The 26,036-nt window shown below is 44.8% G+C and overlaps 1 protein-coding gene across 7 annotated transcripts in view; it reads right to left on the reverse strand.

Moving 5' to 3' along the window:
• Nucleotides 1-26,036, reverse strand: part of CUX1 (cut like homeobox 1) — a 268,969-nt gene that overhangs the window by 15,439 nt on the left and 227,494 nt on the right. For 6 of the 7 annotated variants that reach the window (XM_038157826.1, XM_038157829.1, XM_038157825.1 and 3 more), the window contains 2 exons: nucleotides 21,567-21,831; nucleotides 4,678-16,096 (listed from right to left, as the gene is read on the reverse strand). The exons of the other annotated variant lie outside the window; for it this stretch is intronic. In XM_038157826.1, the coding sequence (XP_038013754.1) occupies nucleotides 15,394-16,096; nucleotides 21,567-21,831 (968 nt within the window). In that variant the 3' untranslated portion in view covers nucleotides 4,678-15,393. Of the gene's footprint in view, nucleotides 1-4,677; nucleotides 16,097-21,566; nucleotides 21,832-26,036 lie in introns of those variants that run through there. 7 annotated transcript variants of the gene reach the window in all.

The raw sequence follows: 26,036 nt of genomic DNA on the forward strand, positions 1-26,036 counted from the left end.
GCACACACATGGGCAGTAATGGCAAATGAGCTGATGCTCTGCAAGTTCACACCCTGATTTGCCTCGTGGAACTTTTTAATCTCCCTCCATTTACTGTCTGGCCTCCCTGAATTTACATAACTGTAAAAAAAAAAAAGAAAAAGAAAAAGAAAACAAGCTGAGAAGTGATGTGGCACGCTCTCTTTGAAAAGTCAACTGAAGTGCATTGAAAGCCACTACTTCAAAGGTTTGAAGTCTATTTTATTGACTGGAAGGAAGATGATGGTAAGATAAGTAAACCTTGGAGTGCCTTGGCACGAAGGCTCAAAGCTGGAGACTCACTCAACACAAACAGGGGTGTCTGAGAGTGCCAGGGCGAGGAGCAGAAGCCAAAGGAAGAAGCAGGAAACTGGGTCTGCCACGGACCCTTTGCTTTTTCCAGCTCTTTCACCTTTCCCCACGCTGGGCCACTCCAGTTCATGACTGGACAGTTACATCTGAGTTGAAATCATTGCTCTTCCCCATGAAAAAGACGTGCCAAGACTTCTTGGCATTGCTCTCCAGGAGCCTTTTCAAGCCAACAAAGTCTTACCTCCGGCTCTGCCTGATGCCAGAGCTCCCAAGGTTTACACATAAACTCAGGCCCAATTTCAGGCTCTTGAAACACTTGGCATTTAGCTTTTAAGGAAGTCTGGAAAAGGCTGTTATAGCCCAAAGTCCTGCTCCCCTTCCAGGAGAATCAACGGAGATGACTCGACCTTGACCCCGCTCTCTGTAGCTGGAGGGATGAGGAGCTCACGATCCAAACGCTGCAGATTCAACCCTGCCTGCACAAGAGGATTTTCTCTGCCTTCTTTCATTGGTCCGAGAAGATGCCAAGGCAGAAAGATCTGAGCCAAAACCCTTCCTGCCACAGGAAGGCTGTCAAAGGCCTTTGCCCATTGCACAGCTCGACGGTTCCAGTTCTGTCTTGACCTTTTCATGGTGAGGGACAACATTTCTGCCTGGCCCAGAGCGTGTGGGAGTCACTCAATCCACCTCAGCTTCATGCAAAGCCTTTTCCTTGGGGCCACCACTGCTGGGAGCTGTCAGCAGGCTGAGAAACAGGACCAGGAGGCAGGGAATGATGGAATATTTCTTTCTACAAGTCACCAGAGCCCTGTCTGTGGGCTCTGAGGTGCAAATCTGCTCAGAAGTAAAGGCTGAAGAGCAGGCTGTAGTGCAAAAGCCCGGCTGAGCATCTCACCTCCCATCAGGCAATGAAAAATCAGCGTCATTCAAAGGGACTGTACTGCTCCAAAAATGTCCCCAGAGTAAATGAAGATCAAGTGCTCCAGAGATCTCACCAGTACAACAGAAACACAAAGGAATTGGGCTTTTGGGACATTTTAAAGCAACTTTTGTAGAAATCTTCAGGGAGGGAGGAAAGGTGAGTCAGCTCCAAGAGTTCCTGAGTAGCCAGAATGCCTGGATTAGTCTGGGAGGCATCATTCTCTGCTCAGAGCCTCTGCAGGGCTTCTGAAAGGGCAGAAAAAGCAAGGAGAGGATGAAAAGAGAGGAATGATGACAATTCTAAAAGCCATCTGCAAGTTCTAGCACAACCCCCTGGTCTCCAGGCGCAGGTATCAGGCCTGGAAAAGCTCCAGGAGCGCAGAGGTGAGGTTCCTCTGCAGATACAGAGTTGGAAGAGAGGACATCAAGACCATCAGTGAGGTCCTTCAGGGATGATGCAGAAGATGAGCAGCTCCAGACAGCAAGGGATGGCACTGGCACCAGTGAAGGCAGCAAGAACAGCCCTGCTCAGTTCCACTTTGATGTGCTGCCAAAGAGACGAGAGAAAACGGGGACAAGGAGAGAGAAGATCGTGTCCAACACCCTGAGAACATTTGAGACTTATCTGCCCAAGTGACAAAGGAAGCACAAGCAAAAGCCCCAGCTGCCGTGCTCATTCCAGCAGCAGCATCCTTCTCTGGGCTCCTGCTGCCCTCTCCTCAGGGCCAGCTTGGAAAATGGCCTTGGGGGAGAGAAAAGGAGCCACCCAACTGCAGCATGGCAGGACAGGGGATGGCTTTCAAACAGAAGAGGGCTGATTCAGGTGAGTGCTAAGGAAGTTGGTTTTTTTTATGATGAGGGTGGGGAGGCCCTTGCCCAGGCTGCCCAGGGAAGCTGTGGCTGCCCCTGGGTCCCTGGAGTGTCCAAGGCCAGGCTGGATGGGGTTTGGAGCCCTGGGACAGTGGAAGGTGTCCTTTAAATGTCCCTTCCAACCCAAACCATTCCATGGCTCTCTGGGGGCTTCCTCCCACCTCTCTGGGTTTCTCTGCCAGTTGCTATCAGAAGAGGTTCAGGTGAGATTTCTTCTCCCTCCCCTGCATTTTTCCCTTCCTTTTCACATCTTGAGGGCCTGCTGGGAAAGGAAGGTTTGAAGGATTTCTCCTTCCCCTTCCTCCTGGCCCAGCCACTCCAAAATAAACAGCCCCCAGCAAAGAAACCCAGCACTGCTTAATAAATTCACCCTGTAAGGAGAGAGATTTCATACAAGAAGGGATTATTTCCAAGGGTACTAAGATAATTACATGGGTAACTTGGAAGAGTTCAAGAAAACAGTTTGAATTTTCTTATCAGTTTCCCATAGCTTGGAGCAAAAAGAAAATAAAACGCTGTGCTGTAATCAAATCATGTTTTCTGAAGCCCTCTGTTGGCAAGTACACAATTCCTTCACCACTTCCATTAAATCAGAAATACTGAGGAGAAAATGACAGCCTTTCCTAATGGAAAGAAGTGGGGCTCAGAAGCACCATGACAGCCACTCCCAGCTCCTCACCTGGTGGGAACATGTGAAAAAATATCCCTTTTCCCACTGGAAGTCAAACTGGCTCTCACTGATGGCAGAGCAGCACAGCCAGGAGCCTGGCACAGAGGTGTGAACTTCCTCGGGCACCCAAGGATGCCACAAACCAGGACTTTTCCCATCAATCCAGCAAATCCCTCTAACATTTCCTGTGCAAACCTCACCCATCCAGCCCCAGCAGCAGCTCTGTCCCAGCAGGAACTCCCAGTGATGTCCCAGTTCAAACCAGTAAAGGTCTGTGGGAACACACAGTGTACAATTTTTTTTAAAAAAAGAGAATTTTGACATCCTTTTGAAAGACTGCTCCAAAAAAGTTACTGTGGAAGATCCAACTATCTCCATGGGAGGCCATAAATATCTGCTCCTGACCTCTCAATGCTTCCTTGTGGTTTGGGTTGCCTTCCTAACTTCCCAGAATAAACTTTTTGAGATTTAGGCTTGAGAGAACCACCTGGCTTTATCCCAAGATTCAAAATTCTGAGCTACTGTGAGCCTTCTCCAGGTCAGTGCTTTCTCAAGTTTAACACCCTTTGCTTATGACCACGTGTGGCATTTTAGGAGTTTCATGCTGATACCACCTGAAGAAAAGTGCAGGTTACAAATACACAAATGAACCTACCTGAGGCATGGCATTTGAAAAGTCTAGCTGTTTAGCATCAAGTTTAAAAAAAAATTAGGTCAAATTATACACAATAATAGCATTTATAGCAATGAACAGTTGGACTAGTTATTAAAGAGAAGGAGATAAAATAAAACCTGTTAAACCATGAACTATTCCATCCTGTGGAACAATATCTCAGATGCTTCAAAATGAGAAAATGCACATTTGTCATGAAATGAAGGCATTCAGTAGCATTTTTAATACATTTTGAGGAGAATTCCCCCACAACTGCAGAACTAAAGATGGCAAAGACACAACTGGACACCAACATGGAGCTGGACAAAGTGCCACCCTCACTGGGGTGGGAAATCCCAGCCTGGCTGCTCTCCAGCACAGAACCACAGCAAATATCCATCCTGGCCCTCCAAAACTCCTGTTCCACAGGACACTCCTAGGAGGGGCTCACGAGAGCCTGGCAGGAGAAATGTGTCAGGGATGTACTGCAGGAGATGGTGGAAAGCAAGGCAGGTCCCCCAAAATAACCTTCAATTCACAAAAAACCAGACATGAGCAGGGGAAGCAGAGCACACACACACACACACATCCTCTACCTGACACCCAGAGCATCCAAAAATGATTTCTTCCACTCCTTTTGAAAACATAATCCCACTGACAGATTCCAGCATCTGCTCCTTACCAAGCTCCTCACTCTGTAAATACTGAGAGTATTTATAGGAACATCCCATAAGGCACTAAATGAGGAATTTATTTTCCTATAAAGGATCTGTAAAAATAAAACAGCGAGCCAAATATCTGGGAAAATTCTTTGACATTTTCATTTCTGAATCTAAGGCATTTCCAACCTCAGGTAACTGACATTTTTTTTCCTTTTTAATTAGATATGTTGCTGTGGTGCTCAAAACAATCCCTCTTAGCAGTCTCAGACCCCAAATATGTATTTTCTGTCTGTGAAGTCGGGTGCCCACCTCACACAGACTGCAGCAAGAATGGCCACTCCTGGATTTCACTGAGCATCTCACAGTTCAATATTGGAGATACTGGAAACACACACACACCCTCCCCATAGGAACTGATACACAAAAAGTGAATTTTCCTCCCTTGGCCAAACACAAATCCCACCAAACCATCCCTGTGGTCCCTCTGGGCATCACCAAAAAGCAGAAGGACAATGTAAATGTTTGCTGCTTGGACTCAGGTCTCACCTCAATAAAAGACAGCCCACACGGAATTGTGTTTGTATAAAAGATATTTACTTCAATTATCACACCTAGGGTGCTAGTGAATAATAATAATAATACATCGTGTGAGTTTCATACAGTGATATTGCTTCTCCATATCATATAGGGACCGTTGTACAGTGCTGAGAACAAACATTTTATGGCTAAACCAAACAAAGACAGAAACAATGCCTCTGCTGACGAGGGAGCGCTGCCCTGCACTGCCAGCCAGATAAACTCTTACTTTTTATGTTTAAACAAATACCAAGAAATAAAATGTTACAAAAGATGAGTCACAGCAACACAATGTGGGCTTCTCAAAGCTACTTGTACAAAAAAAATGACACTTTTTTTTTTTTTTTTGGTCAATTGGGTCTTTGTGAGGATCTTTTTTTTTTTTTTTCTTTTTTCTTTTTTAAAATCCGTGATTGTGAATATAACAAACAAGCTCTAAAAACATCTAAGACTTAGTGCGTTACAGAAAAAATATAAAATACTGCTAAAAATGTAAGACACCACAATACACTGGGGTAAAAACCGAGCTTATCATTAAAAAAAAAAAAAAAAAAAAAGTTCTCAGGAAAAAGTACACCACTTTCTGTTCGAGTTCATCTTGTGCTGTGTTAGTAGTCGGGGCATTTCCAAGGTCTGCCCATTCTCATGGCAAGTAGTTATTGCACAAATGCAAAGAGTTAATTTTTTAATTAAAAAAAAAAAATAAAAATGAAAAGGGACATGAGGGAAACAATAAAAAAAAAAAAAAAAAAAAAAAAAAAAAAAAAAGAACATCCCCCCCTCCCCAGCCTCCATCTGCTTTGGGATCAACGTCCAAATTTGTATGTGTGACATTCTCACAGCACTTCCAGCGAGGAATGGGAGAAAATGCTTTTCACCACAGAAATGCATAGAGTATTCCACGAGGAACAACCTTTTGTTTGGCAGAGCTGATCCAACACTTACACTAGGGCTTTCTTTACTCTCATTTTCAGTTTCTTTTTGGACTACACCAGAGGAAAGAGAACCTGACGTGGGAAATTCGCCGGATGGTTTGTTTTTTTTTTTTAAGTGGGACACCCTCGAAAGGCAAAGTGCAAATTTGCTTCCCAAGCCACAGGAGTGGTGCTGTGCCCTGCTGCTGGCCCAGCACCCTCTCCTCTGCCCATGCCAGGGGGGAACTGGCACGGCTGGAGCCTGCCCACCCCTCCCTGGCCAAGCTCCTGCCTGGATCTGGGGCTGCTCTGCTGCTCCCCAGGGCCGGGGAAAAGCCTGTCTGAACCCAGCAGCAAAGCTGAGCCACCCCTGCGTGCCACACATCCTGCACAAGGTGGATTTCCAGAGCTCACACCAGGAAAAGCTGCCGCTCCGCAAGGTGAATTATTATTATTTTTTTTGCCTTTTTTTTTTTTTTTCTTGTTTTGTTTTTCCTTGACCAACTTGTGAATGAGAAGAAAATCAGCTCTGAATTCAGAAAGTCAAACATATGCCAACAAAGATGAACATCACAGGAAACCAGTCTCTCATTTTAGATGAACACTTGTGAGTTAATTGCAATGTGCTCTGACCAGGGGCTCTGTGTCTTTAGCAAATTCTCAGTAGAGGCTCTAGGAGGCTCAGGGTATTTTCTCTCTCTGTATATTTTAAGTCTCTTCTCTCACAACTGAGGCTTCTTATTCTCAGTCCTAAATTATTTTAAAAACTATTTAAATAATATTATTTATTAGGCATTTAGATAAAATACTTTTTTTTTTCTCTTAAAAAAAGAAAAAGATTGCTCTAGAAAACACAACTGGGGCATAATGATATGGACACTACGAGCCAACACCACCTGCTCCACCTCTAGGATATCCCAAGCTTTCTCCAACATCCATTTAGGGGACAGCAACCTGGTCTAGTGGGAGACAGGAGGGTTGGAACAGGATGAGCTTTAAGTTCCCTTCCAACCCAGAGCAATGATGATATGTCAATGCTCCTGTTGTGTTTATACCCAACAAAAACCCCAAACCTCTACAAAAAAGAAACTGTCACAAATGAATCTCAGGAATAGGAAATAGTCGATTGTTGTCCTCATCACAGGCCGTGTTTCACCCTGGGATGCTGCAGGGACAGCGAGCTCGGGAGGGGAGGGCTGGGGGTGTGCACAAACCCAAATCCAGCTGGAATGACTGGACAGTGCCTCAGCACCCAGCAGTGGCACTGGGGACAGCAGGTGTGACTGATGGCACAAAGGAACTGCCACGGGGGTTTCTGGGGCACTCGCAGCCCCGTGAGTGCACGGGGCCAGACCGGGCCCTGCGAGCATCAGCTGCTGGGTGACAGCTCAGTCCTGTCCCAGGAACTGCTGGAAGGAACCCACAGGGATTTTCTTTTCCCCCAGGAGTGTGAATTGCCCTGAAGGAGAGCTCACCTCACTGGCTGTGGGACAGGAACCCCCCAGGCACGGCTCCAGAGTTTCTATTGCACAAAGACTCCTCACACAGGGCTGCCCAAGCACCTGCCAGCCTTGGGGCACTGGGATGCTCCATCAGTGTTTGCTCCCCCCATAAAAATGAAAAGGGTCTGGGAATGCTGCAAGCCAGATCACTGTGCTTTAGATTATTCTCCACGAAGAGATCAGGAAATAAGGCACATAGCTTTCCAAGTAGAGAAAGTGAAAGAGTCAATTTCAGGAAGCAAAACCTAAAGACTTAACGGGAAATGTGGCAACATACAGGATTTTGATGATATGCCCATGGAGTGAAAATAAAATCATTTCAAGCTCGACTAAAATCTTTCTCCCACAGAAAACAAGGAATGACCCATGAACTCCATCTCTCTAGAGAGGGTGAGAAGGAAATGGAAGCCCTGATCAAGGAAAAGGGAAAGAACAAAGCAGATGTGACCTTGCTTATTCCCCACGCTCCTCCTTTCCAAACCAGATGCTCAAGTACTCCCTGTATCACCTGCACCAGCATCCAGAGGTAACCAGGTCCTTTGGAAACACTTTTAAAGCTAGTAATAACTTACCCACATATAAATAACACATCAAAACAGCACAAAGGGTCCAACACAAGCTAACAAAAGCCAGGGAAGTCTGATTGAAAGACTGATTGCAAAAATATTTTTCCTAGTTACCTGGAGACAAGATTGTACTTCAGAGCAAGTCAAGTGCCAAGTTTTATTTATTCTCTTGAAAGCACAGACACTCACCTTCCAAGAGGAGCTGCCTAGCAGAAAATTTCTACCTCGTTCCTACAAATACTTGGAATTTTCAGCTAAGAGAGAGCAAGGCTGAGCTGCTTGATTTAATCCCATACTTGGCTTGAATTTACTTCATCAGCTGGTTTTGTGATTGTTTTAAATATGTCTTTACTGTCCACTGTACATTGATAAAGGAGAGAGCACTACCTGTGTGCAAGTATCTGGGATATGAACTTCCTGCAGGAAGCCAAACCTACAGACAAGGTTTGACCCCTCCTTTCCAATTCCTTGGCTCTTGCACATCTCAGACCCTTGGGATCATTTTTATGTATTCTGAGCATGATCTTCCCTGTCCTCATTAGCTAAACCCATGCATCTCCAGCAGCCTGGTCTCTCCAGTGGCTAATCCCCTCTTTACAGCAGGGAATGGGTCTGACAAGTGGGGAATGGCATCCTCTGCCCATTAAAATACATATTGGTTTTAAGCCCTCGCTCACCTACATCCCAAATGATTTCACAAATTTGGCTGCAGCAATTCTGCTGCACCATTAAGACCAAGCACACAAATGCTAAATACACAGAGGGGCTTTTCCATCCTGGAATGATGCACAACTCCCAAAAATGCACATGAATTACCCACACGGACAGAAGAGAACACAACTCTTCTTCTTGCTGCCAAGAGAGAGGCTGTGCTGCTGTGACACCACCAAGAATTACACAGGAACTGTGCAAAAATCAGGTGTGGCACCACAACAGCAGGAAATTCCGGGCATGATTCTCCATTTCCAAAGAATTTTGGATGAAGATTGTACCAGGTATTACAAATATCTCTGGAATTCAAACAGAAAGCCAAAGACCCAGCATCACAGGGGTTTTCACTTTGCTGCACTGTTTTGTCATGGTAAAGGAGTCAGTTGCTCTCTGCACTCAGCTGGTTCAAAGTCCAAAGGAACTGAACTGATGTGATGAAACCAAGAGATTTAATAATAGGAAATCTACAGAACCGTGGCTAAAATCTCCCAACAGCACTGTGAGAAAAGCAAGCTTGAAACTGCCAGAATTGATGTTTATAGAAGAGCTGGACAAGGACAAAACACAAGAATCTTACTAGTTTTTTAAAAGGAGGCTTTCCCTTTTAATGCACTTTAGTGCCAGATGTCTGTGAATAGCAAGGACAATCAAGCTCAGGAATCCCATATCAGGGTTTTTTTCCATTCACAAGAGTTGCAGAAACACAGATTTCACAGAGAGCCAAGGATTTTGGGATGGATATGGATGCCCAGGTCTTGGGAAAAGCAGGTCCTGGATTGTACCAGAGGATGCTGGCCAGGGGCTCACTAATAAAATTCAATGAATGACTTTCTTCAACTGGAAAATGACCTTATAATTAATAACTGCTATTAAATATGCCACAGTCCCACTTGGCTGGGGGAAAATCATCCCTGAGGACAGAGATGGCACCACTTACACACCTGTTTTTAAGGCTTTCTGAAAACTTAAGTGCACAGGCCTAACGCTAATCTTCTCCAAAAGGATAAATTTCACATTCAGAGCATAAAACCATTTTATCCTTGCATATTAATAGGGTTGGGTATAGTCCATGACCTGGTCATGTAGGACAAATCCGTCCCTAGGCATGGTTTAAAGAGCTTTTCTTGCTATAAAGTCCATTATTAACTATACTTTATATATGGCATAGTCAATATATCCTAAAAAAGAGATGGGGAGGAAAGAAGAAATTGGTGAAATTACATTTCTACGTTTTAGAGCTCAAATATATGTGAAGGAGACGGGGACTGCTACACCCCTTCTGAACTCCAAAGGTTACACCAGAAAAGAAATTCAGATCTTGTACTTCCCATGCCAGTGATTCTCCTTGCAATTTAAAACCAGACTTTCAACTGCTGGGGGTGTGGTGGGGGGAAGTCTTTCCTTTGTACAGAATTTTTAAAGTCTCAGACAAGTTGATTGTATATGCAACACAAAGAAAATGTTGATGTTCAGAGAGCAGAAAGGGGAAGGCAGAACAACACAGGAATCAACCCAGTCCTGCCTTGCCAATGTTTTCTCCACGTGAGTTAAATTTAGGGGTAAGAGGCTACAACCAGCTGGTCACACCAGGGCCAAAACCACTGCCACACACTCATGGGAAAGCCTTGACTTGGTTTTAGGGAATGTTAAATCCAGCCCCCACCTAAGAACTAACTTTCCTTCTCCTCTTGTTTCTGAGTCTCCAAGAGAAGCTCGGCCACACTCGTGGCTGAAGACAGAGAACATCCACTGGGTGAAGAGGAAATCAGAGAGGATTTCAGGAACTCCTTTGTGGGAAGAGACACAAATGGAGCAAAACCAGTGCCCTCCATGTGCAGGTTAAAAATGTCAACACTCCACTTTCAGTCTGCAACAAACTGCCAAGCTACTGATCTCTCACAACCCTGCTAAAGGCACAGATTACCGTGGTATTTCAACTGAAATAAAACATTTTGAGCCAAGTGCAAAGTGCCCAAACCCAATTACTTTTTTTGGGTGTATTCTCATAATTTCTATATCCTCAAAATGTGATTTTTTTTTCATGTTTCTAACCTGCCCTGTTTTTGCCAGGAGCATTCTTATTCATAAAAGCTTTAAGAATATTGGAAATTATTAATTTTAAAATGGAAGATTACAGACTTCTGACAGCAGCTGTGCTTGTAGGGACTGCCACCACTGTTAGCATTTTCCATTATTTCATCACATTAATTTGTCACATTTCCCTCAATCCTATTTTATGTCAATTTATCAGCTTTGCAGTTTGAATTACCACCAGCACGATGCACTTCTCTAACTTACTATTTCTCCTGTTAAAGGATTGAAAAATAGGGACTTTTAAGTAATTGGATTGGAAAATATTGCATAGAATTCTGTGGTGTTCATGGTCCCCCTGCTCTACACCAACCCCATATCAACAAGGGACATAAAACAATGCAGAGATCTTTTAGCTAATGAGAAAGGCACATACTTTTTTCTTTTTAACTGTAATATAGATCTTTCTTATTACAGCAAGGAGTTTATTACTAAAGGACTCACTAATTCATGATATGGGCAGAGAGCACTGATATGGGTTCCTTTAAAGGGTGGCTCTATTCATAGGCATTTCACGGATGAATAAATAAAATGGTCAGATTTTATGGCATCAAAAGCGACTGTAATTAAATGCATTTCTGCCAATAAACATCTACAATGCTGTTGTCTGAAACTGGTATCCTGAAAAAAGGAAGTGTATTGACAATTCCACTGCATGACCCTTCTGCCAGGGGATACTCTTTCCTGGCTTTTAGCAAACAAAGCACTGCACTTTTTTCCTTCCCTAATCATCCAGAGAGAAAAATCAACAATTTAACTGCAATATAAATGTATTTCTATTAAAACAGCCCTGGCCCTTCATGCACAGCATTGGTAAGAGCATGGAACTGGAAACAGAGAGAGAAAATAAAATGCTTTTTAAAGAACCTCAGGAAAAACAAGAGTCTGGCATGATGGATTCCTGAAAACTGCCTGTGCTTTTATCCATCAGGAAAAGAAATGTCAGCAACGAGGGCTCTGCTGCCCTGTGAGATGAGCCCCATGTCACACCTTTCACACATTCCCTTCCCCTGGAATCAGCACCCAAGGGATGACAGCCACTGTGCTGCTCTTTGGCATTTCTTCTCCTTCAACTTTTTATCCTTTGAATTAAGGGGGGGAAAAAAAAAAGTTATTCCAAAGCACATTTTTCTCCCAAGGGTGAGTTCCAAATTGATCCCAACTATCTCTCACACCCTGCAGTGTAAGTCCAGCCTCTAAACTGGGGGGCCTTGGCCAGAAACACCAGCAGGTAACTCACGTCCCACCCGAGAACATCAGCAGTAGTTCAACTAATCCATCCTACTTTCCACTGGAACAGAAAAGCAGCTGTGACCTTGGCTAAACACCGGGACAAAGCCCAGGAGCATCTCTGAGCTCCAGGTCTGGGGGTGCTCCTCGGCCCAGGGGGTCACCAAAGAACCCAGAGGGACCCTGGGCAGGAGATCACCCCAACAGCATCTCAGCAGGCTAATCCACATTCAACACAGATCATTAAATATGAAACAGCAAAAGGAGCTAAGCCATTAATAAAGTGCCAAAAATATAGGAAATACTGACAGCATTTTATTTGATTAATTTTATAATAGATCCCAATGATAACGCTTGGCAGGATGGAGTGACTTCTGACTTCTGAACGCTGTCTTTAACCAGCAAAATGACATGACTCAAATGGAATAATGGAGCTTAGAATTAACAGTTAGTGTTATGAAAGAAAGATTTCCTCTAGGGCAAGCTACAGATATGCTTTTTAAAAATCATTACAGCATTAAAAACTGGGCGGACACTAAAGAACCCTAAAGAACTAGTGGAAACCTGAAAAGCAAACCAAAAATAAACAGGAAAAAGAAAAAAAAAAAGAAAAGAAGATATGTTTCAAGGCACTTACGTATTGCTTATTAAGAAGAGAGATTGACCTTAAGAGCTGCATTTGTGTGCGACCTGTGAATACAGTTCTGCTGTCGTACAATGCAGCCAGAGCTCTCAGTAAGCATCATGGAATGCAATCAGATAGACACAGGCACAAGAACAGTTTGGGGAATATTAACTTAAAAAACGAAATAAAATCATCACACAGAAAAAAACCCCCTCACTATGGAGAAAGCCGAGAGTAACCACTTGACTGCATCCAGCACCTGGGTCTCACATCAGCAGACAAGGACAGTAGGAACAGACCGGCAAGTGTATTGCCTAGAATTAATTAAAAAACCCAACCTGAACCAAACAACAACAAAGAAAAAAATAAAAACAATTAAAGAACCTAAGAAATTATCTGCGTCCTCTGGGCAGAAGTTTTGCTCTTGGCTGGAGACGCAGCTCGTCGTGACTTGCACTAAGGTATGTGAACTCCCACCAGGACGTGCTCATCCATGGAGCTGTGCTTTGGAAGCCAGACCAGGACACTGGACAGGTACAGAGAGGTCACCCTTGGCTTCACCCCGCTCCCAGGCACTGGCCACGCTCCCACCAGGAGCGCTCCCAGCACGCGCTGCCACTCCCTGGCGTCTGTCACTGCCAATTGTCCCTCAGCTCGTCTCGGAAAGGGGCAGCTGCTCTCTCTCCCTTCCTCAGCTTCAATTTCGCATCACGAGTCCCCAGTTACCCAAGGAGGAATCCTGAAACAGCTAGCAGTGAAAATCAGAAATAAATCCCTGCCTTTCAGCCTCCTAGAGCCTTCTTTCCTTAGTCATGAGAAGGATGGATTTTAGTGTACTGATTCTTAAATTTGTGAAAACTTGCGCTAAGTGCTGCTGTCGCATGTTAAGAGACTGTAAATGAAATACATAAGTTCTAAAACATCATGCAAGAAATGTGGTTTCACATCTTACAGTCAAAAATCCTACTAATGAATTAATACAAGCACACTGAGGTGTAATATTGGGAACATACCTTTAAAGTCGGAACTCCTCTCCCCCATCCCTCCCTCCCCCAAAATCAGAAAAGTAATATTAATTAAACTTAAGAAGTAATGAATGCACCATTAAAGTGTCATCAAAAAGATGCTGACCTAAGACAAAAGTTCAATGATACACAATACGGTCAAAAAAGTCTTCAATCAATAATATACAGTATGACAACTACATCTTGTAAATTATACCCAATACTGCCGGCAGTCTATCCCTCTAAAGAATATTTGCCCCCTTTCATCCCTTCCTAACAATCAGATAATAAAATACAGCACCTATAAATAAGCAAAAAAAAATTATATATATATATATTTATATATATATATATATTCCGAAATCATCTATTGTTAGTTTTAAAGATATGGCAATAAAGGAGTCTAAATTAGCAAACTTGTAGAAGCCATAACTGATAAAACAGCTTATTGAAAAAAGGTGGCAGTAATGCACTCTATGTGTGCACAAGTACGTAAGAAAATACACAGACGTATAAAATTGCACGCACACACCCACGCACACACATCCTTCCACGCACCTCTATGCTCACGCATATACATATAGACAACAGGAGGAGTTAGAGACAAGTTAGAATTGGATTTGTACTTTGATCAGCCCTAACCTGTGCATAAAAGAATGGGAAAAGGCTGTATTTCTGCAGGGCAGAACGGGCCGGACTGGGACTCGAGAGCACGAAGGTTTTGGTTTCGAGCTTGGGCTGCTTCCACCCCGGTAAGAGCCCGTCTGGTCATTGCCATGTACTCGTTATCCACGCAAAAAAAAGGAGCTTCCCACAACTAAAACGTATTTAAAATCAGTGCTCGTGGTGGGAAGAGAGTCAGTAAATGGCCACCAACAGCAGGAGAAGGGCTGGGTCTGCGGCAGCTCCAGTCCCTCTTAGTGGTGTGTGACAGCAATCGGACACGTGAACTGCATTCCCAAGGATTCCAGGTAAGCTGAATGTTCGGGATACGGGCTAGGCCCCCAAGTAGCAGGCTGAAATGTTACTGGCCAACGTTTTTGGAGCGATCTGTCTTTGCTGAAAGGAAATCCTGTACACTACGAACCAAGTGAAATGATCAAGTACATGCTGCTTCTAAGTTGTCTCCTAAACCTCCCAGATATGAGGTCTGATCAGCGTGCTCTGTGGTTAGAGGTTAAAAAGCAGATTATAAAATACCTAGATTCAGATTTTTTTTTTTTGTCCTGATTTGGCCTAAAATGGAGTGTATTAAACAAATTCTGGGCTGCAAAAGACCAGAATCAGTTAAAGCTATGAAACAATGTGCACTACGTGTCAATATTCTATTTCACTTACAAGAAAACACTAAGTCAGCTACCACAAATTAAGATATTTTCCTGATGTGACTTTTTTTTTTTGTTTTGTTAAAAAATATGTGGAGTAAATGTGTTTTTTTTTTAATTCAAAGTTTCAAACAACAAGATTCTTTTCTTTTCTTGAAAATATGTAGGAATCCAAACTAGTGTGTTTAGAGTCGGTTGACTGTGCAATCTCTTAGTGGCAACTGAACAGCTACAAAAAACTTTCTTTTTTTTTCTTTTTCTTGAAAAATCTCCCCTTTTTTCCTGGTTTAAGAAGATAATAGTGTATTATCGCTCTGTAGCCATTAGATGGCAGATAAAAAGCCCCCTTTTAATATGTGGGTTTGATTTTTTTTTTTTAAGATTTTTTTTTTTTTAGTTTTTTTTTTTTTTCCTGTTTTTCATTTTTTTAAAGCCCCACACCAAAGAGGAGGGCACAAGGCAAAGCTGTATGAGTTATTCCAGAAATTGTGGAAATCACTTAGGGCAATAATAAAAACACTTCAGGGTACAAAAAAGCTTGACTACACATTTCAGTTTTCTTCCTCGAAAACACAAACATAAATTGGGCTTAACGCTCCTTTTTTTTTCTTTTTGATTTCTATATGCACCTTGGCCTATGGCGTTTTTGCCCTGTGGCCCGCAGGGCGGTTAAGTGCGAACACAATAAAACCAGTAGAGGTCCAGTTTGACTTCCCAGCTCTCCCGAGTTGGGCCAGTTTAATCTCAAAACTCCCACTCGACGGCCTCTTCCCGACTCGCGGCCTTCTCCAAGCGGTGGATGATGTTGTTCAAGTTGGCCGCTTTCTTTTTCCTCAGGGAGCTGTCTCGCGTGTTCCTGGAGCTCGCCGCCTCCGAGAAGCCGAACAAGCTCTGCAGAGAGTTGGCTTTCTGCGAGCCTGCGGCCGGCGTCGAGCTCGTACTTGGCACACTGGAGATTTTCTCTGAACTTTCTTTTGACTTGTAGGAGCTCTCCCCCGTAAGGACCGAGGTGGAGGCAGCTGAGGTAGAGGCATCCCCTTCCGTGGCAGAGTTTGGCAGTGTCTCCAGAGCGTCTCCCGGGCGCTGCGGTGCCGGCGGGGAGCTCTGGCGCGGCGCTCTGAGCCGGCCCTCGTCGTCGGTGTCCTCCAGGCTCTCGGGCTCCGCTCTCTCCGAAGGCCTGGCGCCTCGCAGTGCCTCCTCCCCCGCCTCCAAAGCCGGCTCGGCGGGCCCTCCCTGAGACTTGGCGGCCGCGCTGCTGAACTCGTCCGCCTCCGGGCCGCTCGGCTTCCCTTCGGGAGGGCCCTCGGCGTCCACGCCGTCGCAGCTGTCCCCCTCGGAGCTGTGGGCCGCCCTGCTGCTTCTGGCCGAAGGGGAGTCGCTCGACCCGGCCTGGCTCTGGCTCCCGGCTTGGATCTCCTCGATGAACAGCTCCCGGCGGATGCGGGACCTAGGAGAGAGGGGAGAGCGGTGTGAGCTCAGAGGAGGCAGCGAGGCTGGAGAGGGGCTGGGAACACGAGCCCTGTGAGGAACTACTGAGGGAGCTGGGGGTGTTCGGCCTGGAGAAAAGGAGACTCAGAGGTTGTGGCATTCACATTTTCTGGAAAAATCCCTTCGCCCAGGATTTTTCTCCTGGGAAGCTGAGAAGCCTCAGAGAAAAAGGAAAACAATATTATCTGATTTGCTTCTCCTGTGTTTTGCTCCACTGAAATGTGCTTGGAGCTTGTTCAGGTGATTGTTTTATTGGTTTCTGCTGTGAACTATTTTGACTCATTGGCCAATCAGTGCCAAGCTGTGTTGGGACTCTGGAGAGAGTCACGAGTTTTCATTATTATCTTTTTAGCCTTCTGTAAGTATCCTTTCTGTATTCTTTAGTATAGTTTAGTATAGTTTAGTATAGCATTTTTAATATAATACAGTATCATAAAATAATAAATAAGCCTTCTGAGAACATGGAGTCAGACTCATCATTCCTTCCTGCCACGGGGCACCCAGCTAATACAGTAAGAGGTGACCTTATCACTCTCTACAGCTCCCTGAAAGGTGGCTGTAGTCAGGTGGGGCTGGTCTCTCTCCAGGCAGCACTGACAGAACCAGAGCACACAGACTCAGGCTGCATCAAGGGAAATATAGGTTGGATATTAGGAAAAAGTTTTTTTACAGAAAGGGTGATAAAGTTCTGGAATGGCTGCCCAGGGAGGTGGTGGAGTCCCCATCCCTGGGTGTGTTTAACAAAGCCTGAATGTGGCACTGGGTGCCAGGGTTTAGTTGAAGTGTTGGGGTTGGGTCAGACTTGATGATCTTGAAGGTCTCTTCCAACCCAGTGATTCTGTGAATTCTGTGAGTCTGCCAGGGTGGCAAGGAAACACCCACCTCCACTAAAAATGCCCTTCCCACACCACTAAAGATGCCCTTTTGTGGAATCATTAAGGCTGGAAAAGACTTCCAAGACCATTGAGTCCAATTTCCAACCAAGTACCACCAAACCCTACTGCCAAGTGCTGCACTGACCCGTTGTTTGAACACTTCCAGGGGTGGTGACTCCACCACTTCCCTGGTGAGAAGTTAGTATTTTTAACAAAAAATATGAATACAGTTTTAGGAGATCCAGAATGAAGTGGATTGTAAACACAAAACAATTCAGATTTCTACTAGAAATGAGCCAGTCTGCCTAAAGAAAAAAATAAACCAGGAAAAAGCTGGACAAGCCCCTTGGTGTTCTCCTGGACAGCGAGGAGAAATGAAGATGAAACCAAGCCCACTGTGCTGAAAGCACTGTGAGAAAGATCAGCCTGTGACAGGCTGCCAGTCTATGAGCTAGTCTGACTTCTGCCTCATTTTTTATTTAAAAAATCAGTTCCAGAACATGAATAGTGACAAGCCCAGTAGTGCCTTTCACAGGAATGACTGCACTCCATGAGTGGGTAGAATTGCCTGGTGTGCAAGGACAACCCAAACACACCACTTCTGCCATTTAACTCAGGCCTTCCTCCCTCTTCCTTCTCTGTTTAGGAGTTCCCAAAATCCTCACAAGTACAGAAAGGTTTATGGAAAATACTTAGGGTCTGGGCTAACCCTTTCTCTGTCCTGCTGCATCCATGGGAGAGGTGATGGACACCATTTAAGTCCTAATTTATACCCAAGAGGGAGCCCCAATGATCTGGGCTCAGGGATGGGACCACAGGCCTGGGGAGAGTTTACCAGAACTTACTATTTTTCAGAGTGAAGATAAAAACCTCTTGGTTTCAGCCACAGGGAACTGCCAAGGGGCCTGCAAACCACAAGTGACACGCTGTCCCAGCGCTGATGGCTGTAAGGATTTTCTATTTTCCCTTAACTGTGCTGTGGAAGACAGCACACAATGGAAAAACATTCAGCTAAATGGAGAACACCACCTGAATACTGCTTTTGAAGCTATTGATCTTATTGACTTACTTGAAATGCAACAGAGTATTTCAGCAGTACTCGCTGACTCCACACTTTTGAGGGATTTAGGGGGTCTCTAATTTTCCCTAGGAGAATATTATTCACCTAACAGAAGCCCACAGGTGCTAACATTAATTTTCTATTACCATTAACTGCATGCATCCTGCAACATCGATTATCAGGCTCTATTTATGCCTAACATCTCCCTGCATGGACATTGATCCAGAACATGGTGCTTCTGTAACATTCCCCAAGTCAGGAGAGGAGGCTGGTAAGAGCTCTGTGCCTGCATGGCATTTAAAATACCTCAGTTTCAGCAGGTACTGAACCTCGCTGAGAATCTGACCACAGCCCTACAGATACCAAACCCATGTCTGTGGAAATCCCGGGAATGCACACCCAATATATTGCTGCTGGAATCTGGTCTGGCTCCTGATTAACATGGTAATTAAATTCTTATGGTAAAGAAGACCTGGTGACAGCAGCTAGAGGATTCCAGAGAGCATTCCTCTTGGGGAAGGTGTTGGTCTTGACATCCACACACCCTGCTGGATTTCACCAGTGGAACGCAAAACGTCAGAGATCTCCTGGGTGTTTGCTGCAGCTCCCTGGACAAGCCTTCATGCAACATCAAAACCAGCACTACGTAGAGTTCATTGAAAAATACACTCTGAATTTAGGGTCCAAGAGTGCTGGATTACAATGCTAGAAAGTTTGGTTTCATTCCTGATGCATCTGTAGTATAATTTCTGTGGCATACTGGGTTTATGTGCCAGTTTCCACAGGTGAAGTGGGATAGGAATTCCTCCCTCCTGCTTTTTTCTACCATTCTTAAGACATCAGAGCCTCAAACTCTGATGTGTCTTGTATGTGCTTCACTAGTGCAAAGCAAGGGATATTTATTGTATATTCTGAGAGCTCTGTGACTGGTATGAATGCAAAGCCATAGACTTGGAGAAGTTTGCAGACATGTCAAAATCCTTTATACCCATTTATATTCTGAAGTGAATTATTTCTTTGCCTGCTGAGGATATTTTTTTCAGCGTTTCTTTTTGCTGCAGGAAATAAATGCTAATGCTGACTTTCCATCTGGTGGATATAAAGGTAGATCCTGCTATAGCAACCACGTTTGGAAAGTGAGATTTGGGCTGAACCCGAAAGGAAAAGCATCACTGCAACAGGATTCCCAAGAGACAGCAAGACAAACTTGTCCAAATCTGTGCCCTCCCCTATATAAAGACAGAGAAAAATTAGTATTAAAGCACAAGCAGATGGTCAGAGATGTGGAACTGCTTCTGTATAAAAATTCTTCAGTTTGGAAAAGAAATGGCTGAGGCAGAGTATGAAAGAGATAAATAAGTTAAGTGTAGCCTAGGGAAGACTGAAAGACCACCCATTTCTTATAACACACAAGCTGCAGAACAGTCAGACCCTGCTCCCCTCACAGAACATGGAACCTGTCCCTTTTCTGCAACACTCTGCACATGATTTAAGAGAAAATCATGCATGACAGCTACGAAAGTTATTGTCAAGGGGAACAAAAAATAGGTTTGTGTTTTGACTTTTCAGTGCTCAGAGCACACAGGGCTCCAAACAGGCTTGAAACAGCATTTGAAAGCCCTGGAGTCCCAGCAGCACATCTGGGAGCAGGCCTGGATCACTCAAAGCTCAGCCTTGTGCTGCCCCCAGCCCCCGGTTTGCAGGGTTTGATTTTGTGTCCAGCTGTCAGCACCTCCTCCCCGCGAAGGTGGGGCTGGAGGCACCGATCACACGCCCAGGCAGGGATGGATCTCGTGATAACGAGGGAGGTGCCACCTGCCACCAGAGGGAGGTGACACCTGCCACCAGCGCCACCGCTCCTCTGCCCAAGTGAGAACAGCACATTTTGCTGTCAGGCCGAAGGGAACATATTTTCATAGGCATCCCTCCAACTTGTGTATAATTGCCTGCAAGTGGGAATTGGAAGAGGCCTGCCATTTGGAGAACTCTGAGCAGTGAAAAGAGGCTGCATCTGTACTGAATTCAAGACAGTGAAATTCAGTGTAAATATGATTAGTTGATTTTTTAAAAATTCTGTATTGTTTACTATCAACATTATTTAACTATTGTGCATAATATTTCTGAGATAGCTCATTAAACTCTGCTGCTTTTGCTTCCGCAAGTTCCCTGGTAAAAGCTGAGAAGGGCTAAAGTGAAAAACTACCCTTTAAATGTTAGCAGTTTTTAAAAACAAACAAGTTTAGCAATCTGGACTAATTAGGAACATTACTGGCTCCGAGTGAAGGAGCAGAATAGTATTAAATCTGGTAGCTTAACTGTACCTGTTCAATATTCATTAGCACAAATTTCTTGGAGAAAAGTCTGCTGCATTAATTAGGACTTCCAATCCCAAGCACAGTTGATAATATGTTTATTCAAATCCCTATAATTCTTATGTGCTATTCCAGCCTTGTCTCTTGTTATCGCTGTCTCCAGGCCAAAACCTGCTTCAGGGGATCAAATGTGGAGAAGGTTCCTCCTCAAATGAAAGAGGAACTGAACAGACCCACATTTTATTTCAGTGGGACTCAATGATTTAATCATGCCAATGAAATAAATCATAGAATTTTGGAATGGTTTGGGTTGGAAGAGACCTAAAAGCTCACCTTGTTCCACCCCTGCCACGGGCAGGGACACCTTCCACTGTCCAAGGGTGCTCCAAGCCCTGTTCAGCCTGACCTTGGGCACTCCCAGGGATCCAGGGGCAGCCACAGCTTCTCTGGGCACCCTGTGCCAGGGCCTGCCCACCCTCCCAGGGAACAATTCCTTCCCAATATCCCATCCACCCCTGTTCTCTGGCAGTTTAAAGGCATTCCCCTTTGTCTTGGCATTCCAGGCCCTTGTAAGAAAGTCCCTCTCTGTAAGAAGTCCCTCATCTGACTTCAGGGTTATTGGTTCTCTGTCCTTCAGGACTCCATGAAGCTTCCCAGAAACACAGCACAAACACCGTGCCTATTTTCAGAGCTCGGTGACTCAAGACTTAAAAGAAAATACTTTTTTTCTTCTGATGCAGAAAAATGACACAATGAAAGCAGGGCCATTCTGATGGCATCCAATAAAGGGCATTTCCAAGTACCCCCCACCCAGTGACCCAGGGACAACACCCACCACACACCCGGCACGTGTCTGTGCGTGTGCACATGTGAGTCACACAGAGCAGCCTGGCCTACTGCAGTGGCTTCATAAATATTCATCAGTGGACATTTCTGCATCCACGCCCACCCCAAAAGCCAGACTTTCTGTTTAAAAGCACTACTCACATCAATATGTGAGCACAGCTGCTCCTCAGGGATGACTTAAAATTAGTCTGGAGCATTAGCACTGTGTTAGTGAGAACCTCCCTGCTGTCAAAGCTGCTTGTTTTGCACAACCACGAGACACAGTCTGCTGAGGCACAGCAGCACCTGCCAAAGCCAAGCCCTCCCTCAGGAGCAGGGCTCCGGGAGGTCACGCACCTGTAATTGTGGAACCAGTTGATCACGGTGCTGGTTTTCAAGTTGAGCTGCGTGGCGAGTTCCTCAATGGTTTTTGGTGATGGGTATGGCTTTTGCTGGTAGGCTCGTTTGAGAGCTTCTTTCTCCTCTGGTGCCAGCACCACCCGGGGCTTCTTGAGCTGGTGCTGGGGCTGGGGGCTGGCGCCCTGGCTGTAGTCGATGCCAGCGGACGAGGACTCGCAGGACTGGCTGTCGCTGACGGAGCTGTGCCGCCGCTTCATGTAGGCTGAAAGAGAAGCACGGTGCATCAGCCCAGGATGAACACAAATGCAGAATCAATGGATTCTTATCTATCAGGGTCTTTTGAACTCGGGTATAAACTTGCTGCTGTGAGAAGGAAAGATGGGGAAAGCTGAGGGATAAACATGGAGACGGCAGGTGGGGATGCAGGGATGGGCTGCTGGGAGGGGATGGGAAGGATGGGGTGCCACCAGAGGCCAAATGAGGGGAGGATGCAAGAAGCAGAAAGAGAAGAAAAGAGGGTAAGTCAGCTGGAAACCTGCCAGAGTTTTCTGCCTTTACAATGAACGTGGGACACGAATGACAGGGTTCAGTTCACACGACTCATTTCAGATTCACTCTTTCAAGAGGAGTGAACTCCCACACAAGGCCCTGCCTGGGACAGTTGTGCTTCGTTTTGACTGAAAGGGGTTTGGTGGTTAAAACACTTCAGGTGTACACGGAGGTGTCTGTGACACGAAGGAAAACATGACTGTGGAAGTGGAGCTGCAGCATCCCCAGCCTTCCCCAGCCATCTCCAACACACGATGGCGCCCGGAGCCCGGAGATGCCAGGGATGGGCTGAACAGCCATCAGGCGTTTGCTGCCTTTCCCTACAGCTCTGCTGTGGCAGTGACAGGTTATGAAAGAAAACCAGCCCCCAGCACCCTCCTCCCCTACACAAAGCTCCTTCCAAAACACAGACACTTTTAAGAAAGCTCTCCCTGCACTGATGGGCTCGGTGAGGCGGATGGCAGGAGCCTGTGATCCTGCCACTGACCTTCCTCCCTGATTGGGAGTGAATTATCCTGGCAAATTCCACAAGGAAGGAGTCCCAGCAAAGGCTGTCACTGACTTGATTGATTTACAGTGGGCACGGAGAGGTGGGATTTACTGCACCTGGCAGTATCATGCACAAGCATTGCTAATGAGGGGGCTGAAAACAGCAAATATAGATGAATCTTGTCAATAAAATATTTAATGGCTTGTTAAAGACCTTCTAGATATTTAAGAGTTTACGTATTCAAGAGCTAAAATTTGATAACCTCGGGTTTTAAGTTCCAGATTACACCAGCCTGACATCAATCCAGGAGGCATTAAATCTCCAGGAGCCAGGAGCTCTGGTTGGAGCCAGGGACACTGTGGGGCCAGTCACACTGGTCAGCAACCAAATTCCTCAAAAATTCAATTTTTCTCTCCCCACAGCTCTGCCTTCAGGCTGAGGCTGCACAGTGAATAAGAAATCAGTGCAATCAAATAAACTGCAGTGCTCAAACCCCAGCCAATGCCTTCTGGCAGGGCTCCCTCCAGGACTGGCTGGGTTTTCTGGCTCCAGTGGGCTCCAGCACCCTGCCCTCTCCATGGTGCCTCCAGTGGGACCTCTGGCACTGTGGCTTTACTATCATGGAAGTGAATTCTGAACACACTCTGTAACCTTTGGGGGTATCTGCATGGCCCACATTTTGTTTTTCCTGAATATGACAGATTACCTGAGGATTGCCTACTGTGTAGGATCACTGATATGGAACACAACGTGAGCTGCTCGTGATCCATCACTCTGACGTGATACAGTCCTGCACACGTTTGAAATAACCATAAAAAACAAAGTGGTTTTTTTTAAAAATAAATCTCCTTTAAAAATCCACCTATTTAAGTTGTTCCAACCAGATGGAAAACTGCAAAAAATCTGCATTATTTCAAAGTGACCCATTGGCCTTATTTTTGCAGCCTTCAAGGAACTGTTACAACCTTCAACCATGGAATTAATCATTCCAGCAAGATAATCTCATATTTCTAAAAGGTGTTTAATCTCAAAACTCCTTCCTGGGTGTTATTTCCTACTTGCATTGACCGGCAAACTACAGCCAAAGCTCCCTTGTTTCCTTGCACAGCAGAACCAAGAGGCTGGAGGACAGCATCCATCACCTCAGCAACCTTGGCAGCTTCAAGGAGGCCACGAGACAGAACCTGGCATGGGAGATGTGACAGGGGCTCAGACCACCTCTAACTGGAGCTTCTGGAATTTGGTCAGGTGACTGAGCCAGCACAAGACATGCAGGGATCAGGATGGGCTGGATCTCCCTTTGCCTGCTCTCCAAAGGATGGGGTTTCTGGCAGGGCAGAGCTCCTGTCTTAAGCAGCAAAGAATAATCCAGAGCTGTGAGAGCTGGGGAAAAATGTCATTCCTTCCTCTGCTCCTGTTACCTCACACTGGGATCACAAAAGGTGCACTGGCTGAGCTGGGTTGCTCTCGTGTGAATGGAACAAATTATATAAAAGCACATATTTCATTAAAATACAAATAAAGAGGAGAATGTCCCACTGTTCTGTCAGAGACATTGTTTTCTGGAGGATAATCTACTATCAGGACAAATTTCCACTGGGCCAAAGGCTGAACTAGGACTCAGACTTCAGGCTTTAATGCTGGTCTCTGGAAACTTAGATGACATTTTTAAAAGCTTTTCCATTTTTATTTTTATTTTTAAACATATGTGCTGCGTGCCGACAATGTAAGGAGGTAATGCAGCACATTTGCAGTGACAGCAAGGCTCAAACTGGAACCCAAGTTGCAAACACACTTTATATTTGGAGAAGTTTGATTTTTGTCTGTGACCAGTCTCCATTTCTCAGGAGACATGTGAAGAAAAAGGAAACCCAGCTGTAATTTGGGCAAAGGTCTGGATCTGAGGCTGACTGAGTTACACCTTTCCCCTCAGCATCCACGTGTGCCAGCTGTGGATGCCACAGACACCACTGCACAGCTGCCCACTGAGATAAAACAGAGCCCCTTTGAATTTAATTTTTATTTTTTTATATCCCTTATCTGGTATTGAACAAGATTATTAAAAAGTGAAATAATGGGGAAATAAAGGCAATTCAATTTTCCTCTGACAGCAGTGCTGTTCTGTGAGGAGCGTGATGCTCCAGCAGCCCAACACCCCGGAGGTTATGAGAGGAATGAACTCTTCCAAGGCAGGAAAGGTGTGCAAATGTCTCAGCCAGGTGAGCAGGAAGCCCCAGCTCCCTCCAAAGAGGTTGGTAAGTGTACATTGCAAATTTTCAGAACCTCTTAAAAGGGACATTTATAGCACAAACTTCAGACTGGCGGAACAGAAAAAAAAAAAAAAAGAGATATGCAGCTCACCTTTATCATAATTATTAATTTACTCCCTTAATAAAATGTGGCAGAGAAATAATTGATAATAATGTTTCACTGGAAGCAGACCCAGTCGCATTGTTCTTTAACTGACATTAGCTGAAGGGAAAGTTAAATTCTTAATGTGGCTCTGGAGCAATTTAAAAGGTTAAATCACAGGATCCTTACCTGCATGAAAGGATTTTGCAGAAAATACAGGGTTGAAGTCACTTTAGACTGCTCTGAGGACAGCACTTGCACAGTTCAGGAGCTCAGAGCAGAGTCTCAATGATTTATGGCCTTATCTCTATTCAGATGCCATCTACAGACCATATGTATTGCTCACTATTTGATAAGGATCCAGTTTAGAAAATCGTTTTGAAAGGATATTGTCAGTACTACTTTTAAATTATTTTTATTTTATTTTGCTGCATTATGGGCAATATTCTCTGTGAGGCTATAAAAATCCAGCTAGTTGACAATTTTATTCCTGCCATGTTTCTAATACAGCAAAACTCCTCATGATTCCCTTTGGTTTACAGTTGTAAGTGGGAAACCCAAGTGGATTTTACTCCCCATGGAAGATCATACACGTGCCAAGACACTGCACTGCTTTTTTTATACTGGTTACTGTGACAAGGGTTTGAATTTCTTCTTAAAAGCCTGCAAGACTATAATTTTCCCAGAAGCTCCCTCACTGCAATTTTAAATATAATCACCAAGTTCTTGATCAAATGTGTAAATGCTTTCAGAACATCAGTCAACAGCAGAGCTTTCAGTGTACACGATTAATGATGTCTGTGCTAATATCATTAAGGGGTAGCTCCAGAGATGTATATATCATTAATTAGTTAACTGCTGATAATGGCAGCCCACGAGTCTCTCTTGTAAAATCACATGAACACACTAAAAACAGGGCTCTGAATAACCACTGGGTGTTAGTGATGAATTTAAAATGGAGAGAGTTGGATAAATTTGCAGGATGTACTTCCTGCTAAGATAGCCAGTACCAACTCAGAGCACTCCCAGGTCCATCCCCATCACCCCGTTTCATGTGAGCACAACACAAATTTTAT

Source organism: Motacilla alba, chromosome 19 (assembly GCF_015832195.1).
Source record: "Motacilla alba alba isolate MOTALB_02 chromosome 19, Motacilla_alba_V1.0_pri, whole genome shotgun sequence".
Classification (NCBI taxonomy): Eukaryota; Metazoa; Chordata; class Aves; order Passeriformes; family Motacillidae; genus Motacilla; species Motacilla alba.